General features: G+C 39.5%; 1 protein-coding gene across 4 annotated transcripts in view; it reads right to left on the bottom strand.

The window, feature by feature from the left end:
• The window catches only part of TMEM116 (transmembrane protein 116), a 134,199-nt gene that overhangs the window by 18,233 nt on the left and 97,173 nt on the right, over positions 1 to 18,793 (bottom strand). For 2 of the 4 annotated variants that reach the window (XM_060118246.1, XM_060118245.1), the window contains exons 7-12: positions 14,068 to 14,117; positions 13,057 to 13,140; positions 12,574 to 12,712; positions 10,273 to 10,417; positions 9,653 to 9,726; positions 4,789 to 8,876 (exon numbers count right to left, since the gene is read on the bottom strand). In XM_060118246.1, coding sequence (XP_059974229.1) covers positions 8,670 to 8,876; positions 9,653 to 9,726; positions 10,273 to 10,417; positions 12,574 to 12,712; positions 13,057 to 13,140; positions 14,068 to 14,117 — 699 coding nt within the window. In that variant the 3' untranslated portion in view covers positions 4,789 to 8,669. The other 2 variants (XM_060118247.1, XM_060118248.1) reach the window with 2 other exon arrangements.

Here is an 18,793-nt window from a genome sequence, read left to right as displayed (position 1 = left end):
TGTGAGATTATATGGTATTTGCCCTTTTGTTTCTGGCTTAGCTGTTCTCATTTTACTGATTTACTGAAAAATACATTTATGTTTTATGTACATTTTGTGACTGAGTTATGAGTCAAAATAAAAAATTTCAGGGCTTCCCTGGTGGCGCAGTGGTTGAGAGTCCGCCTGCCGATGCAGGGGACACGGGTTCGTGCCCTGGTCTGGGAAGATCCCACATGCCACGGAGCGGCTGGGCCCGTGAGCCATGGCCGCTGAGCCTGCGCATCTGGAGCCTGTGCCCCGCAATGGGAGAGGCCACAACAGTGAGAGGCCCACGTACCGCAAAAAATAAATAAATAAATAAATAAATAATATCAGAAAATAAAAAAGGAGTGATGCAAATTGGAACAGAATGTCTCTCGATACTCTTTCAAAGAATTTCATTATAAAACAGAGAGGACGAGAAACTGGACAGTGACTAGAGGGTGATGTGGGCTGAGGCGGATGGCTTTCTGAAGGTGAGAAATTACATCAAATTATAAGATTGGATCCAGTGGACAAACAGATGTTTAAGATGTAAAAGAGAGAAGGGAGAAACGGAAGAGTTAAGTCCATGAGAAACTGAAGGGAAGGACACCCCCGTGTGCAAGTAAAAGGATTGGTCTTGGGTTGGAGCATGGACAATTTATCCACTATAGTAGGGGGAACATTTAGATACAGTGGACTCATCCAGTGTCTACATGTGGAGGTATTCTTTTGATTGCTTCTATTTTTTCTCAGTGAAATATGAGGCAAGAAGAAATTTGGAGAGTGAACCAAACAGCAAAATGCAGTAAGAAGTACAATACGTTTTGAGATCATGACTGTGCCATTAGTCAGCATGGTTATCGTGGGGTTTTCTGAAGACATTTTCAGATGTTCAGGGCAGGCATGAAGCAAGTACAAACCCATAAGATACATCAGATGAGACACCACAGCAACCATACCTGGGAGCTATTTATTCATTCAATAAATAATTCTTGTTCATCTACTCTTGGACAAGCACTCTTCTAGACCTAGGGGAGTGTATAAGGATGAACAAACAAAGTGGGCACTGAACACATGGAGGTCATATACTAACACAGGGAAGATTTTTAAGATACGTAGTCTTCAACAGGCATAATCTTAAGATACTGCTAGCTACATCAGGACCAGCCCAAGAATGGTAATAGGCCTGTAGATAGCAACCAATGTGCCCATGAAAATTGCACAAAGGGGAGACTGCTCTGTTGGCATCTCCCATACACACTTTTGGACAGTGTTATAAACAGAACTTGATAGAAAAAGGGGAAAAGACATTAAGCGACAATTGTTAAAAGATATAAAAATGGCCTTTAAACATATTAAAACATTTCAAATTCACTCAAAATCAGAAAAATACAAATTAAACTATACCGACCTGCTACTTATCACCTATCCATTTGGTGAAAATTAAAACGTATGGCATGGCAATATATTCTGTTGCTTAGACTTTGGGGAAACAGGCACTCTGATACACTGCCAGTGGAAGTGAAAACTGGCAAAAACGTTCTGAAGGGGAATTTGGCAATATCAAACAAAGCTACATATGCAATTAGCATGAACACTACCTTCTCATTTCTAGGAATTTTCCTCCACAAAAATATATATGTGCAATATTATTTGCTGATGATAGTGTATAATTTCAAAATAATATAAACAATGTAAAAACCCATACATAGGAGAGTGATTGAATAAATTATGGTACATCTATAAAACTGAATACTATGTAGCTATAAAAAAGAGAATGAGGAATATTTCTATAAACTGATATGGAGTGATTTACAGGATGTATCTTTAAGTTTAGAAAGGAAAGTGGAAAATATTATGCTAAATTTACATAAGAAAAAATGGGATACAAGGGAAAATATATGTATCTGCTTATTTGTGCAGAAAGAAATACAGGAAAAATAAACCAAGTACTATTGAGATTGATGAATGAGAAGTGGGTGGAAAGAATAAGGACATGGGAACAGGTTAATGGCTTTGAATACACTTTTTTGTATAGTACTGACTTTTAGAATCATGGAAACATTTCACATACTCCCTCCAAATCATCAGCAACATCCCAAATGTGGGGGCAAACCAGAATGAAATACAAACAGTGACATATGACCCTAACTGAATTAAAAATGAATAACATGACCATACTGAATAGGTCTGGATAGAAAAGTACCAATCTAAATAATTTTGGGAAACATTATTGCAACCTCATACTGTAAGGCTAAAGATAAAAAGAACTGAACATATTGGGTTGATCAAAAAGTTCCTTTGGTTTTTAAGTAAAAATAAAAGACACATTTTTCCTTTTCACCAAGAACTTTATTGAACAACGTATTCACCATTTTGTTCCACTACCTTCTGCCATTTTTCAGGCAACTTCATAATTCCATCTTCCCCAAACGTTTTAATCTTTTTGAGCAAAGAACTGTTCCAGGTGCCTTTTACAGTCTTCCAAGGAATTGAAATATTTTCCATTAATTTTTTCCATTAAGAGAATTTTGTAAAGACCAAAATAAATGGAAATCCGAAGGTGCAATGTCTGATGAATACAGGGGATGAATCAGAACTTCCCAGCCAAGCTGCAACAGTTTTTGTCTGGTCATCAAAGAAACATGCAGTCTTGCATTATCCTAATGGAAGTTTATGAGTTTTTCTGTTGACTAATTCTGGATTTTTTTCATCAGGTGCTGCTTTCAGGTGGTCTAAATGGGAGCAGTACTTATTGGAATTAAACGTTTGGTTTTCTGGAAGGAGCTCATAATAGAGAACTCCCTTCCAATCCCACCATATACACATCATCACCTTCTTTGGATGAAGACTGGCCTTTGGTGTGGTTGGTGGTGGTTCATTTCACTTGCCCCATGATCTCTTCCACTCCACATTATTGTACAGTATGCACTTTTCATCACCCGTCACAATTTGTTTTAAAAACAGAACGTTTTCATTATGTTTAAGTAGAGAATCGCAAGCAAAATATGGTCAAGAAGATTTTCTTCACTTAACTTCTGTGGAACCCAAACCTCAACGCGAATAACATAACCAAGCTGGTGCAGATGATTTTCAACGCTTGATTTGGATATTATGAGTATGTCGGCTCTCTCCCGTGGTATAACTTTGATTGTTCTCAATTAACATCTCAATTTTTTAAAAACATTTTAATTAATTTGGCTGTGCTGGGTCTTAGTTGCAGCACGCAGGATCTTCATTGCAGCATGCGGGATCTTTAGTTGAGGCATGCGAACTTTTAGTTGCAGCGTGTGGGATCTAGTTCCCTTACCAGGGATCGGACCCAGGCCCCCAGCACTGGGAGCAAGGAGTCTTAGCCACTGGACCAGCGGGGAAGTCCCTAATATCTCAATTTGATCACTATCAACTTCAACTAGTCTACCCGACCATGGAGCATCGTCCAGCAAAAAATCTCTAGCACGAAACTTTGCAAACCACTTCTAACACATTCAATCAGTCACAGCACCTTCTACATATACTGCACAAACCTTTTTTTCCATTTCAGTTGTGTTTTTACCTTTCTTGAAATAATGAAGCATAATATGCCGAAAATGTTGGGTTTTTTCTTACATCTTCAATATTAAAATGGCTATGCAAAAATTCACCAATTTTGATAAGATTTTTTTTAAATGCATGCTGATATGACAGCTGTCACGATACAATCTACCAAAATTGTTTCAAATGAAGTTAAAGACAACTAAGCACTACTAGAGCCATCTTACAGAAAAATCTGAACGAAACTTTTGGCTAACCCAATAAACACTGTTCTCCAGTTCATGTATTTACTTTTCACAGAGGCATGGGTTAGTTACTCTAAAAATACTTTACATGTATTCTAGGATTGAGCAAATAAACATATTGTGAATAATAAAAAAAAAAGGAAAAGGATTGGATGTTTGAAATGGGCTGTATGGTACAGAGTAGGGAATGGTGCAAAAGGCATTAAACAGCAGAGGCCTGTGACCTACCCAGAAATCCACAAACCTCTGCTCTGGAACTTAAGTTTCAATGACTCAAAGGAGTACTGGATGAGAGGAGGGGAAGGCTGTTCCATGGGAACTGGGACTAAGGGAAGAGGTTATATATTTTTCTTTTCTTGGGGCCTGATCCTGGATCGTTGTACTGGCTGGACCTCTGAAAGTTTCCTCTCCTTGGTATACTCCTCTATGAAGACAGCAGGAGCTCAGCTAAGGAGCACTAAAACTGTTGTTCTTTGAGGGTGGTTGCAAAGTAAGGACACTCCAGAAGAGAGAGAGCTCAAGAGGAGTAGGAAGAGACATAGTCAAAAGGTAGGTGTCATCATGTAATACTCTGAGGGTGGGAGCAGTTATTCTTCTGGCAGGCAGCATAGCTTTGATCTTTGGCCAAACAACTGTGTCACTGACAAAGATTTGGGTCCAAGGGAAGTCAACTCACAGAGGTCTGGGATCATTTGCTGTTTCACTTGGGCCATGACAATGACAACCCCAGTTAGTTACTTTGCCTGCTCCCTGTCTTGTCTTCTATGAAATCAAGTGGTCATGGATAAGGTTTGGAGTGATGTTTCTTCAAGGAATGATGTTTAGGGCATTTGAGAAAGGGCCCTTCCCATATTAAGCTGCATGTCACTTTATTGGTAATTGTGACTATTCTTCCAGGGATTCACTGTAGTGGGAATCTATTATGAAATAGTCTTCCCTAGGAACCTGATGATGTTCAGAGAACCAGAAGAAAAAGCAGAAAAGGTGTCCAATGTCCTGCTCAAACAAGGAAAATGGCATACTATTAAGTTGAAGCAAAAGAAAGAATTATTTGTCAAGAAGTTCCCTGTTTATACACATCAAAATGGAAAACTAGTCTTGCTTTTATTCAGGATGACTGAGTATTCAGAGGACGACCTGGATTCTTTTGTGACAATCAACGCTTGCTCAGGGCAAAAGGGAATCCTGACCTTAGATGGCACTGTCTTTGGTATCAAGCCTATATATATTGAATATATATGGTTTACAGCATATCTTTAAAATCAGGTGAGTCTTGTGTAATCCGTGGAGATAAACAAGAGGAGCTCTTAAGCACTTCACAATTTCAGAGCAAAATATAACCTTCCTCAGTTCCTATGTCCTATATGTGGCCACTTCCCAAGTATGTACAGGTTGATTGTGGTTGACAATAGGTGATTCCAAATGTGGAATAATAATGTTACCAAGACCACAAAGATGTTAATAGATGTCCATGCTCTGGTCAACAGGTACACGAAGGATATAATGTGAAAGGGGTGCTTACTGGGTTAGGGATATGGATGCAGAAAACCCTTGTGCAAATCTTCCTGAATTTGCAGGAAACACTTCAAAATTTTAAACACTGGAAAGGCTGGAATCTCTTGAGAGGGATGAAACATGATGTTGCTCATGTGATTATTGGCCAAATTCTTGGGAAGTATGAGGGCCATGCATTTCTCAGTGGTATCTGCACTGCCAAGAATGAAAGCAGTGCTGAATCTTTCTTTCATGAAGATACACCACATTTCACAGCTTTCATAGCTCATGAGGTTGGCCATGACTTGGGAGTGAAGCATGACCATGTGGCCTGCAAGTTCCATGGCCAGCACCTCTGTACTACGCATGAATTTATTACTGTAGATATGGGCTTCAGCAACTGCAGCTTCCACTACTTCCACCAGCTGTTGTGTAAGCACAGAGAGGGCTGCCTATTTAATAGAACTGAGCTCCAAAGCTCCTTTTGAAAGCCATATTGTAGGAATAAGATATTAGATAAAGGAGAAGAATGTGACTATGGCAGTGTTCTTGACTGTCAAAAGGATCACTGTTGTCTGCCCTCATGCCAGCTGAGTAAGGGTTTAAATTATGCATTTGGATCTTGCTGCAAAAACCGTGAATCTCTAAAAGCAACCACAACTTGCCACCTCAGTGTGGATAAGTGTGACCTCCCAGAATACTGTAATGGCACCCCCAGGTGCTGCCACACGGATACCTACAAGCAAGATGGCACTCCTTGCAAGGAACAAGGTTATTGTTGACAAGGCCGGGTTTGAAGCCTAGAGAATCTGTGTGTTAAAATCTTTGAAAAGGGCACAAAGGTTGCCCAGGAAATGAATACCAAGGGAGACAGGTTTGGAAACTGTGGCAGTGAATCTAAAGGGATATTTAAAGTCTTCAGCAAGTGCAAGGCCAAAGATGTAAAAAGTGGGAGGCTGCTATGAGAAAACATCCAAAGGCTCCCATGCATTGAAAAACATCAAACACCCAGGTCCCCATGCAGAACACGTGGTATTGGGGTACAGAGATTTTTTGAAGCTGCAGACTGGGCTGATGAGGAGGTGAAGGATGATACAACTTATGGTTCATGGAAGATGTGTATTAATCAAAGCTGCATAGATACAACTATACTCCACTATGACAGTAAACTGGACAAGTCATGGAGTCATGGGAGGGGTATTTGCAGGAATTTTAAGAACTGCCACTGTATCTATGTCTATGCCCCTCCTACATGTGAATTCAAGGGTTACATAGTTTGAATAGTGGCCCTCCTACTCTCAGTATGATGAAGAGTTGACAATCTCAATCTTGCCTAACATTTTATCATTTTTCATTCCTACTATCTTTTTGTTTGCCTACATCTATAGAATACCTAACACCAGTGTCAATGCAAAAAATTCATCAGAGAAGAAAGATGAACAAATCTTACATACATTTGATAATTATCTTCCTTCTGGTAATAAAGTCAAATATGAAGTGATACCGATAGGACATTTTAAGAATTGGACTCCTTAGTTCTGGTGTCCCTCAAAGTCTACGGAAATGAGAATCTTGCTTCCATCTGTCTTTCTATATGCTGAATTCTTACTAGTTTTTAAATTAAAAGAAGTTAAAGCAGCTCTCTAGGTAAGGCAATCTTTCTTGTTCTGTGCTACCCAGTAATCTGTGCTATACATCTTGGGAGGCCTCAAGATGTGTTCTTGACATAATGAAGTCAGGTTACCATCCATAGTAAGGCTGAAGCTCATGGCCTAAAACCTAAAGAGCTATTATTGAGCTCCCTAATGTTTCTACTGAGAACTCTTTTGGAAAGATCTCTGGAACTTACTTTTCAGAGTATACTGTCTAATGCACCATTATAATCTACTCTGTCAATTTTCTCTAATCTTAAGGATTTTGCCTTGCACTGATGAAGGGAATTTATCAGGTGAAAAGTATCTGATTATTAGTTCCAGATGTTTTAGTTGATTGTCATTCTAGTTTTTGTCCATTTGGCTTTCCCCTTTGTTTTGGCATCATAGTATCTGATGCCCTGGCCTCAGTTTGGCCTTGTTAATGACTTAACTGGAGAGACCAAACATCACTTGTTATGTGGCTAAAGAGGAAGAAACATTAAACATCCTTACCCATGAATGAGCCTCTTCAGTGTGGGATCTTTTCTTTCCCCAAAGGTTAAATTCTACTTGTTAGTCATTCATTCATCTGTTCATTCATTTATTCAATACACATATATTTAGCACTTACAGCCAGATTGAACCATGTAAAATTGATGATATTAGACCATTTTCACCTACAAAAATAGCAAGTTCATATGGTTCAATCTAATTCTACTTCCAAGCACTATGAAACCTACCTTGGGTTTTTGCTTATAAATGAGAGTTGAGAAGTTTTTGATTCAGAGTTTTAGTCCTGATTTCTCTTACATCTTATTATGCACTGTAACTTCAAAAGACTGGCCTTAATTTTCTGGAGCAGGAAGGTTCCTATTGTTAAGGCCTAGAACGGCATGGAATATGTAAGAGACTAGGATGTGGTGTGTATGAGGATCCCACTATCACTTTTTTTAAAATTATTTATTTTGGCTGCTTTGGGTCTTCATTGCTGCACGCGGGCTTTCTCTAGTTGCGGCGAGCGGGGGCTACTCTTCTTGTGGTGCACGGGCTTCTCATTGCGGTGGCTTCTCTTGTTGCGGAGCACGGGCTCTAGGTCGTGCGGGCTTCAGCAGTTGTGGTTCGCGGGCTCTAGAGCGCAGGCTCAGTAGCTGTGGCGCACAAACTTAGGTACTCCGCGGCATGTGGGATCTTCCCTGACCATGGCTCGAACCCGTGTCCCCTGCATTGGCAGGCAGATTCTTAACCACTGAGCCCCTTTCACTTTTTTTGACAGCTTCTGTCCTTGCTTCTTCTGAGTTTCCAAAACTCTTCAAAGAATGTAAACCCAGGACTTTGTACAACCAAAAGGAGAGTAACAGCAATGTGAAGATCTGAGAAAGTTGTTGCATGCCACACTACTTCCCCCACAACCATGGAGTAGAGAGCCTGGAAATACTTTATATAAATAATAACTTGGAATTTATTTTTTGTAGAAGAGACTTAGACAAATCTAATATCTATTGAAATAATATGAGTCTATCTCTTAGGTGGAAAGTGGCTCCATCCCCCTGAATAGTGACTTTACTTGTGAATCTGAGAATAATGATTAGATCCCACCCACTTCACCTAGAGTAGCTACTAACCATGGCACTACATTCCTTTTCACTTCCGTAGTTTAAGGCATGGTTAGAAAAGACTTAAGATGTTCCTCCCAAACACTCTTCCCAAACCATTAGTGTAGAATCATTCCAGTTCTGGATGTTCCAGTTTTACAGTTTCAAAGAATGGTGGAGGTGCTAGTAGGAAAAGCAATGGTAGACGCCAATGGATCTAGGCCTCTGCTATAGAATCTCTTCTGTGAGCATAATAATGGTGTCTGGGTGTCTGCATCATGCCGAGCCGCTTGCTTTAGTTGGTAGAACTTGTACTGTGTCCAGCCGTATACTCCACAGTTGAGCAGACCCTGAGATGATGCTGTTAGAGCCTGGAGGAGATGAAGGGGTGATGGAGCCCATCCTTCAGGTTTTCAGAGATTTGGGGAATAGTTTCCATTCCTCTTATTTATAAATCACTGTTATATTTATTCTATCTCAAAAATCAAAATTTGGTGTCAGTTTTTTAAAAATATTTTTCTAGCTCTTCCTGAACTCACTCTTCACACCGTACCTTGTTATGGATGACTGAGAGTTAGTCATATTTCTTAGTATATACATAAGGATAATGAAGTCATTTCAATGTCCCTCCTTATTGCCCCATTTCCCAGGTTAGGCTTGAAGAAACTGCCCTATCACCACAGTCAGATAACCCAAAAAACCCTTCTTAAATCTGATAAAGGATGAAAAGAGAGAATCATTTTTTCTTTATTTCTCTCTCTCCATTCACCCAGAATAGCTAATTTATCCCATTCATTTCACTCTGGGTGAGAGAGAATTATGTCACTATCAGAGTTTCATAAGAACATTATCTGGTAGATCTTGTTTTTTGTTACCCATCCCTTAAAAAAAAAACACATCAATGAAATGAAGTTGGCCTGAGATATACATGCTCTGGAATGCATGGCAGCACTTTCACAAAGGTATCTACCTCATCTGTGAGGAAATTTCCACATTCTTCATAACTGAATATACATAATATATTTCTCTCTTGCAATGCAGAAAGAAATACCCTAAGGGAAAAAAACGTGCTTACTGAATAATGGCAATGTAAGAGAACAGGATAAGAGAGTACAAGAACAGAAATGCTGGATGTTCAAGGTGTTACCTGGAGAACATAGAGGGCCATGTGAAGTTTGGTGTCCTGTGGCTTAGTCATCTTTATGATCATCAGAATGACAGCTGTGAAAACACAAAGCATAAATCTTGCTGCCAGCCCTGGCTGCCTGAGCATAATTTTTTCAGTATACACGCCTAAGCATTGTGAGGATTATAGGCATAATGAAGACTAGCAGTGAGATTAACCAGTTATATAAACCACTGGCCTCAGATCTCCAACCGCTATTCCTCATTGATTAAACTTTTCAGATTATTAGAGTAGCAATGGTGGCAAGACATACTACAGGAGGATCATAAGTTACAATTCTTAACTTATGTTTACCAAGCCCTTTCATAAACATTATCCTATCTGATCCTCACACTTCAACTTTATGTAGTAGAAAGGGCAGGTGTTAATATCTCTGAGTTCTGTCAGTACATTTCCTCTCATATCATCTCACACCTATTTCTCTTAATTTCTAAAACATAGTAAGATACGGGTGGAACGAAGGTAAATTTTACATGCTGGACAGAAATGTGTAGTCTTCCTTCTTGGTGAGACTACTTTGCTTGACCACAATCTGATGGTTACCCTTTTCATTGCCCAAATCTTTCCATTAAGATACCCACCTGGGCCCCAGCAGCAAAAGAAGGCCACTGGGTAGAAGCGTACTCGCTGCTCCACAACGTGAATCACTGCCCACTGTTCACTCCCCAGAAAGCCAGTCGATTTCAGAAACTTCTTATAAAGTGTCTGGGCTTGAATGAGTAAGACCTAAACATGAGTATAGCGGTGAGTAGTGTGCCTAAGGCTTACTAAAACTTCCCAGGTCTAGCCTATCATTTTGGAGAGATCCTTCTCTTAGGATCTGACAGCAGGAAAGACCATCCTCCTGTCTTTACCATCTGAGACCAGGCTTTTTTTTTTTTTGCTGTACGCGGGCCTCTCACTGCTGTGGCCTCTCCCGTTGCGGAGCACAGGCTCCGGACACACAGGCTCCGCGGCCATGGCTCGCGGGCCCAGCCGCTCCGCGGCATGTGGGATCTTCCGGGATCGGGGCACGAACCCGTGTCCCCTGCATCGGCAGGCGGACTCTCAACCACTGCGCCACCAGGGAAGCCCCAGGCTTTTTTTGAGAGAAAATTATCTCTAGAGTGATCTTTTGCTTGGCCAGGTAAATGGAAAGATATTTGTCAAACTATGTATGTTCAATACATAAACCTTACATCAACCCTCAGGCTTTCATTTTTCTCAGTGAATTTAATCACAATATGCATGAGAAGTTAAAACTAAGATCTAACCAGATTCTCTTTTAAAACACTTTATTAAAGGTTGTGTTACACAGAGATCAGCTCGGTGCTTTGTGACCACCTAGAGGGGTGGGATAGGGAGGGTGGGAGGGAGACACAAGAGGGAGGAGATATGCGGATATCTGTATATGGTGAATTACATATACAGTACAGTTGATTCACTTTGTTGTAAAGCAGAAACTAACACACCACTGTAAAGCAATTATACTCCAAAAAAAGATGTTTAAAATAAATAAATAAAGGTTGTGTTAGAAAGTGTTCTGTGCTTAACACCCCTAAAATAAATACTTTAGCACTGTGACAGCTTAAATTCTCAACTCCCAGAAAAAAAGTTTTAGGAAGTCTCTTCTTGCACTTAGATGGAAAACAGATTGTTTTTCCCTTCCACTTGGGAGCAATTTGAATACGGTTTAGTTAATGAAATAAATATAAATCAGTTCAATGTCCTTTTTGTGGAGTGTAAATTAGGTAATAAAATCTGACCAAATCTGAAACTTTTCCTAATAATCCAGATCCACTCTGTAAGTTAATAACCCAATTACTTAAGATTAGCCATGTGGTTTCCTTTCCCCACAGACATAGGAATCATAAAGAGGCTTGAACTTATTTGAGAATATTTACATCTAGTAGAATCAGTTCACTGTTTGCTGATTACAAAAGAATCAGAATGCCAGTCCTGAATGCCCACTGAAGTCTGGGTTATTCTGAAGGAGCAAACAGGAATCCCTAGGGTGCCAGGTTTTGGGAGACCTGTCTCTCCTGTCAATCAGTTCTAAATGAAAACCATCAAGGCCATTTTAATATAAACTAGTCATTGTGCATTCTTTACAAAGTTGCTTATTTGATCTAAGCTATCTTCATAACTTATTTTTGAATTGTCAAAGAAAATTTTCCACAATTGTATTTCATTCACAGATGTTAGCTGTGCTAGCAAAAGGAAAAAAAACTGTGGGATAAAGTTGGTCTGCAACCAGATAGTTTATAATCCCTGAACTAGCATATGAAAAGAGGAGAAAATGATACTGAAAAGTAGATATGACAAATAATAAGGCATATTCACTTGCTTACTGATTTTGTACTGGGCAGTTATATATAAATAATGTATTGTCCCATGGATGATTACTTGTCCATCAGTCTGATGATGTCAAATGAGTATTTAATAACTGTCTGAGTCACTCAGCACTTTAAACCCAGTTAGACATAGCATAAATGCAAATTTATAGTCAATAAAGAACTAAGAAAACTCTTTAATTATTTGGAAAATTAAAACAGAGAAGATGTCCTATGTTCCAGAGTATTATACTTTATAAAGAATATACCTGACACATAGTAGTTTTCTGGTCTGGTCCTCCATGAGGATCCACAGGAACACATTATTTCTAGAGTGAGCATAATTCTCACATAATGAATATAGGCTCTTTTCCCCACTCATCATTTGATCTTGGGAAGTCCAAAAGACTGAGGTAGTAATTAAATTATCAATATCTACTAGACACTTTCTTAATTCTAGGACTATAAGAAGTGCCTCTCCGCCCCATCTTTCCCAGGCCTGGGAATACTGCCCCATCCCACCCAACCGCCCCCTCTCTTTCCATAAAGGCAAGTAGGGTGGCACCATACCACAATGGTGAGGAGGCTGAGTAGAAAGCTGGCCAGGAAAATGATAAGCCCATAAAAATAAAGTGTGCTACAGACTGATGTGTTGGCAGAAGGCAGGACTTTAGCCATGGCTGTTGGTGGTGAGTATATCAGGATACACCTAGGAAGAGAATCAATGGTCAGGAATGCTGCTACAGGTACAAGACCAGAGAGATACCTATTTGGTGCAACAAAAGTTAATAATGAGTACGTAATTTAACTTATCATTTAGCTAAGCCTTGCCCATAACACCTTGTTCCTTCTCACTGGCACATTATCATCTAGTCATTTTGTGTTGTATTCCCGCTTATATATTTTTGGCCTTGACTGTACAACTTGTCCAAAGCCCATTTCAAATACAAGCACCTTGGCCAGAATGTATGTACAAAGTCTTCTTCCATCTCTATTTATAGAAAAGAATAGGTGTAGTCTATTATAAAAATGATAGGTTTGGTCCTTACTTACCTGTGGCTCTGGCTGAAGTTGCGGAAACATTCACTGGCATTGCCCAAACAGAATACAGGTATCATCAATAGTAGAGGTATCAGGCTGGGAGGAAAAAACTTATCACCCTAATATTCAGACTTTTTTATGCCATTTTCCCGTTGCAAAATATTCTCCTGTCCTTCTTCCAACTCCATCACCCCACCCACTCTCCACAAATACATATACATTTAATTCCTTCAAGGAAAGTACCTCAAAAACTTTAAGTATACCTTTTTTTCAAGTTCCTGGGGAAGTGGAGTGGGAAATGTATTTTATACCTAGGTTAATAAACCCTAACAGAGTTTCACAGAGAGTCTCTGGGAGCTGTATGATCAGATTAAAAATCCAAGTGGGTAATCGTGAAATGAAAAAGCTACCAAGGAGCTCTGTGATCAGTCTGTTTCACTTTTCATGGTGACCAGTAATAACTTCATTCTCATCAGCTCCTTCCTGAGAGCTTTTCCAAAGCACAGCTTTAAGCAACCAGTTATTTATGCAGCGAAATATATCCAGATCCCTATAAGAGGAAAAGATCTAGGAGTAAAAGTTATAAAGTCTAAAACCAACTCAATATGACTACCACTTTAGGTGAAATCCAGATCCTTTCTGAGCTTAATAATATTAAGAGTCTCACCCAATGTTATAAAGGTGAATAAGATCTTGAAAACCACCTATTACAACTTTTCATGATATATGAAAAGGAATTAGAAGTCAAAAGACTTAAAGGGAAATATTTATTGAAGGTCACATAGAGTTAATGGCAGAATTGGGACTAAAACCCAATCTGAAACTTCAAATTACTTGCCTATTTTACCTGGGAAATGGAATCAATGATCACACATTTGTTGTTTCTTACTTAGTAAAGCTCTGTGAGGACCCAGGAGTGACAGAATCAATGGAAATAAGGGCATTGTCCTCCTATGTGTTCCTACCTAGACCCAAGACTAACGAGAGCCTACACCTTGCTAGGAAGGAAAGCAAAAATCTTACCTTGACAAAATGATGGCTATTTGACTAACTCGACAGGTATAACCTATAACCTATGAAAAGAATAAATGTGAGTAATGTCTTAGGATATTGCCAGTCATATTACAATACCAGATCATCATTTACCATTTGACAGTACAAAAATTCCCAACAGCAGGTTTACTTCAGTTAAGCAATATTTGATATAAAATTCAATGAAATAGGGGGCTTCCCTGGTGGTGCAGTGGTTAAGAATCCGCCTGCCAATGCAGGGGACATGGATTCGAGCCCTGGTCCAGGAAGATATCACACGCCATGGAGCAACTAAGCCCGAGTGCCACAACTGCTGAGCCCGTGCTCTAGAGCCCGCGAGCCACAACTACTGAAGCCCGTGTGCCTACAGCCCGTGCTCCTCAACAAGAGAAGACACCGCAATGAGTAGCCTGCGCGCTGCAGCAAAGAGTAGCCCGCGTGCAGCAACGAAGACCCAATGCAGCCAAAAATAAATAAATAAATAAATTTATTTTTAAAAATTCAATGAAATAGATAGTTCCTTAGCACTGAAGATAACAGAATTTTATCTGTATTACTATATTCTAAAAAGTACACCAAAATCCACAAAGAGGGCCTGTAGAAAGTAGCTTAATATAAGATTTGGATACCACAACAAATCCTCTTAAGAAGAAAGGCAAATATGAAATCACATCATAATCCTTCATCTTCTAATAACAGTTCAATCCTCTTCTCTTTTAGATCAAGGGAGGTGTAGACTTTTCAGACCATATGGGTGGAGTCAAAGTCTATGTATAAGACGACCAGCAGAAACCATTATAGGCCAGGTTCAGTATAATAGGGCAGAGTCAAAAAAGCCCTTTGAATATAAGACCTATCTAGAAGAAAGAACATTTCAAAAATTCCCAGTTGTATTAGACACTGTAAAACAACTTACAGAAGAATGGCCCATATCCACTAGGAGTTTATGGAGAGAGATTTTGAACAGAACGTCTTAATATAATAGAAAACAAAATTTTTTCTATTGGGTTGGCCAAAAAGCTCCTTCAGTTTTTAAGTAAAAATAAAAGACACATTTTTCATTTTCACCAAGAACTTTATTGAACAACGTATTCACCATTTTGTTCCACTACCTTCTGCCATTTTTCAGGCAACTTCGTAATTCCATCTTTCCCAAACTTTTTAATCTTTTTGAGCAAAGAACTGTTCCAGGTGTCTTTTACAGTCTTCCAGGGAATTGAAATTTTTTCCATTAAGAGAATTTTGTAAAGACCAAAACAAATGGAAATCCAACGGTGCAATGTCTGGTGAATACAGCACATGAATCAGAACTTCCCAGCCAAGCTGCAATAGTTTTTGCCTTGTCATCAAAGAAACATGCAGTCTTGCGTTACCATGATGGAAAATTATGCGTTTTCTGTTGACTAATTCCGGATGCTTTTCCTCAAGCACTGCTTTCAGTTGTTCTAATTGGGAGCAGTACTTGTTGGAATTAATCGTTTGGTTTTCTGGAAGGAGCTCATAATAGAGCATTCCCTTCCAATCCCACCATATACACAACATCACCTTCTTTGGATGAAGACTGGCTTATGGTGTGGTTGGTGGTGGTTCATTTCACTTGCCCCACAATCTCTTCCATTCCACATTATTGTACAGTATCCACTTTTCGTCGCCTGTCACAATTTGTTTTAAAAACAAAAGGTTTTGGGCTTCCCTAGTGGTGCAGTGGTTGAGAGTCTGCCTGCCAATGCAGGCGACACGGGTTTGTGCCCCAGTCCGGGAAGATCCCACATGCCGCGGAGTGGCTGGGCCCGTGAGCCATGGCCACTGAGCCTGCGTGTCTGGAGCCTGTGCTCCGCAACGGGAGAGGCCACAACAGTGAAAGGCCCGCATACCGTAAAAAAAAAAAAGTTTTCATTACGTTTAAGTAGGGAATCGCATGCAGAAATACAGTCAAAAAGGTTTTCTTCACTTAACTTCTGTGGAACCCAAACCTCAACGCGATTAACATAACCAAGCTGGTGCAGATGATTTTCAATGCTTGATTTGGATATTTTGAGTATGTTGGCTATCTCCCACGTGGTATAATGTTGATTGTTCTCAATTATGTCTCAGTTTGATCGTTATCAACGTCAACTGGTCTATCCAGTCATGGAGCATTGTCCACTGAGAAATCTCCAGCATGAACTTCGTAAACCACTTTCTTTTTTAAAGTTTTTATTTATTTATTTTTGCTGTGTTGGGTCTTCGTTTCTGCGCGAGGGCTTTCTCTAGTTGTGGCAAGCAGGGGCCACTCTTCATCGCAGTGCGCAGGCCTCTCACTATTGCGGCCTCTCTTGTTGCAGAGCACAGGCTCCAGACGCGCAGGCTCAGTAGGTGTGGCTCACAGGCCTAGTTGCTCCGGGGCATGTAGGATCCTCCCAGACCGGGGCTCGAACCTGTGTCCCCTGCATTGGCAGGCAGACTCTCAACCACTGCGCCACCAGGGAAGCCCCCGCAAACCACTTTTGACACATTCCATCAGTCACAGCACCTCTCCATACACTGCACAAATCTTTTTTTGCACTGCGTTTTTACCTTTCTTGAAATAATAGAGCATAGTATGTCGAAAATGTTGCTTTTTTTCTTCCATCTTCAATATTAAAATGGCTATACAAAAACTCACCAATTTTGATCAATTTTTAAAAAATGCATGCCAATATGACAGCTGTCAAAATACGATCTAACAAAATTGTTTCAAATGAACTTAAAGACAACTAAGCACTATTAGAGCCATCTTACGGAAAAAGCCAAATAACCTTTTTGGCCAATCCAATATTTTAAGGCAGAGATCATATTATACTCTGGAATGCCATTGTTAGGGATCAGTAAGGATTAAGTGAGTAATTAATCAATAATCAGAGGTGGGGGCTTCCATGGTGGTGCAGTGGTTGAGGGTCCGCCAGCCGATGCAGGGGACACGGGTTCGTGCCCCGGTCTGGGAGGATCCCACATGCCGCAGAGCGGCTGGGCCCGTGAGCCATGGCCACTGAGCCTGTGCGTCCGGAGCCTGTGCTCCGCAACGGGAGAGGCCACAGCAGTGAGAGGCCCGCGTACCGCCAAAAAAAAAAAAATCAGAGGTGGGTAACTGATTTTCCCTAAGAACTTTGGATCAGGAATAGCAAATGATTTAAAGTAGAACAGCCAGTGTCGACTTCATGGGAAATAAGTAAAATTAGTCTTTGGTGACCTCTCCTACTCACGTTTCTTCTTCTCTTTTTATTCTATCCTCTATCTATCATCAGGTGGCTATTCTGTGTTTAACTGCTGTTCTTATCCACTATCAATGAATCTCTGGTAAAAAGCTTACTAGTAATAGTTTAGGGCCGAAGTCTTCCTGGGGTATTTAAAAGAGAACTCAAAAATGAAAAACAAGTCTTCAAGGCTCCTGATATAAAGCTATAATGCCAGAATAATAGGCAGTGGGGGCAAATTTGGGAATAGAGTTTGTCTTCTTGGAACTAGTGTCATAGCATGGGTTATAAAGAGAACTATCAATACTGCATTTGTATGCATAGAAAGCAACAGAATATTATATATGAGAGTTAATCTTACATCTCTCCTTCTATTTTCCTTCAAAAATTAAATTGCTCTGTAAGCAACAAGGATATATTATATGGCACAGGGAAATATAGCCATTATCTTGTAATAACTTTAAATGGAGTATAATCTATATAAATATTGAATCAATATGTTGTACACCTGAAACTAATATAATATTGTAAATCAACTATACTTCAATTTAAAAAAAAAGGTTAATTTGTTCTACTACCAGGAGCCCAAGACTCAGGATAATATTCCCCCATGTTGTCCCCATCCTTGGCTTCTGGTCTCATGACTACTTCTTTAGAGAATAACTCTGTGCCTGAAGAACTTCTCTCAAATTCCAGTTAGTCTCTTAGCTTATGAGTGAATGAATGAATAAAAACTTTAAATACTATATCTATACATTTCTTGAACTTTTTTGACATTAATCTGCTTGAAGGGAGGGAACTGAACTAATTGTTTCTTTGTAGTATCTTCTAGCTCCAGGATTGTAGGATTATGTAAACAAACATGTAAAATGGATATATAGCCATGGGTCATTACTAAATTGCAGGGAGCTAAGAAACTATACAAGTTGAAAATATAAAAGAATAATTGTAAGGGTTGAATCCTCAGAGGTAAACAAGAGATAAAAGGATCAGAATATAGTCCTGGGCTGTACAATACAGTAGCCACTAGCTTCATGTGGTTAAATTAAAATTAAGATTAAAGAAAATAGAGATTAAAAAAAATTAAATGAAATAAAAATTCAGTTCCTCAATCACATCAGCCACATTTCAAGTGCTCAGTTGCCACATATGACTAGCGGCTATAAAACTGAACAGTACATAAAATATTTTGATCATTGCAAAGAGTTCTATTGGCAGTACTTGTACAGACTGTAATATCTAGTCTGGGATGCTGATAAGGGGGTCTCGTCATATTAATTTTTCAAGGATTTCCTTACTGCACTTTGTCCTTACAACAAAAAAGAAAAAAAAAGAGAGAAAAAAAATTAAAAGCATTCTATACTCCTGCCCTTTTCCAGCAGTATGTATCTAGAGCAAGGCTACAAAAAGCAAGAAGAGTATCTTCTTAAGAAGTCAGTCAAGTGAGAATTTAAGAGTATTGTAGCATTTTAGAGCTGGAAGAAGACATTAAAGATCATATAGAC

Source organism: Mesoplodon densirostris, chromosome 15 (genome assembly GCF_025265405.1).
Source record: "Mesoplodon densirostris isolate mMesDen1 chromosome 15, mMesDen1 primary haplotype, whole genome shotgun sequence".
Taxonomy (NCBI): Eukaryota; Metazoa; Chordata; class Mammalia; order Artiodactyla; family Ziphiidae; genus Mesoplodon; species Mesoplodon densirostris.
This window is presented reverse-complemented; position numbering and strand designations above follow the sequence as displayed.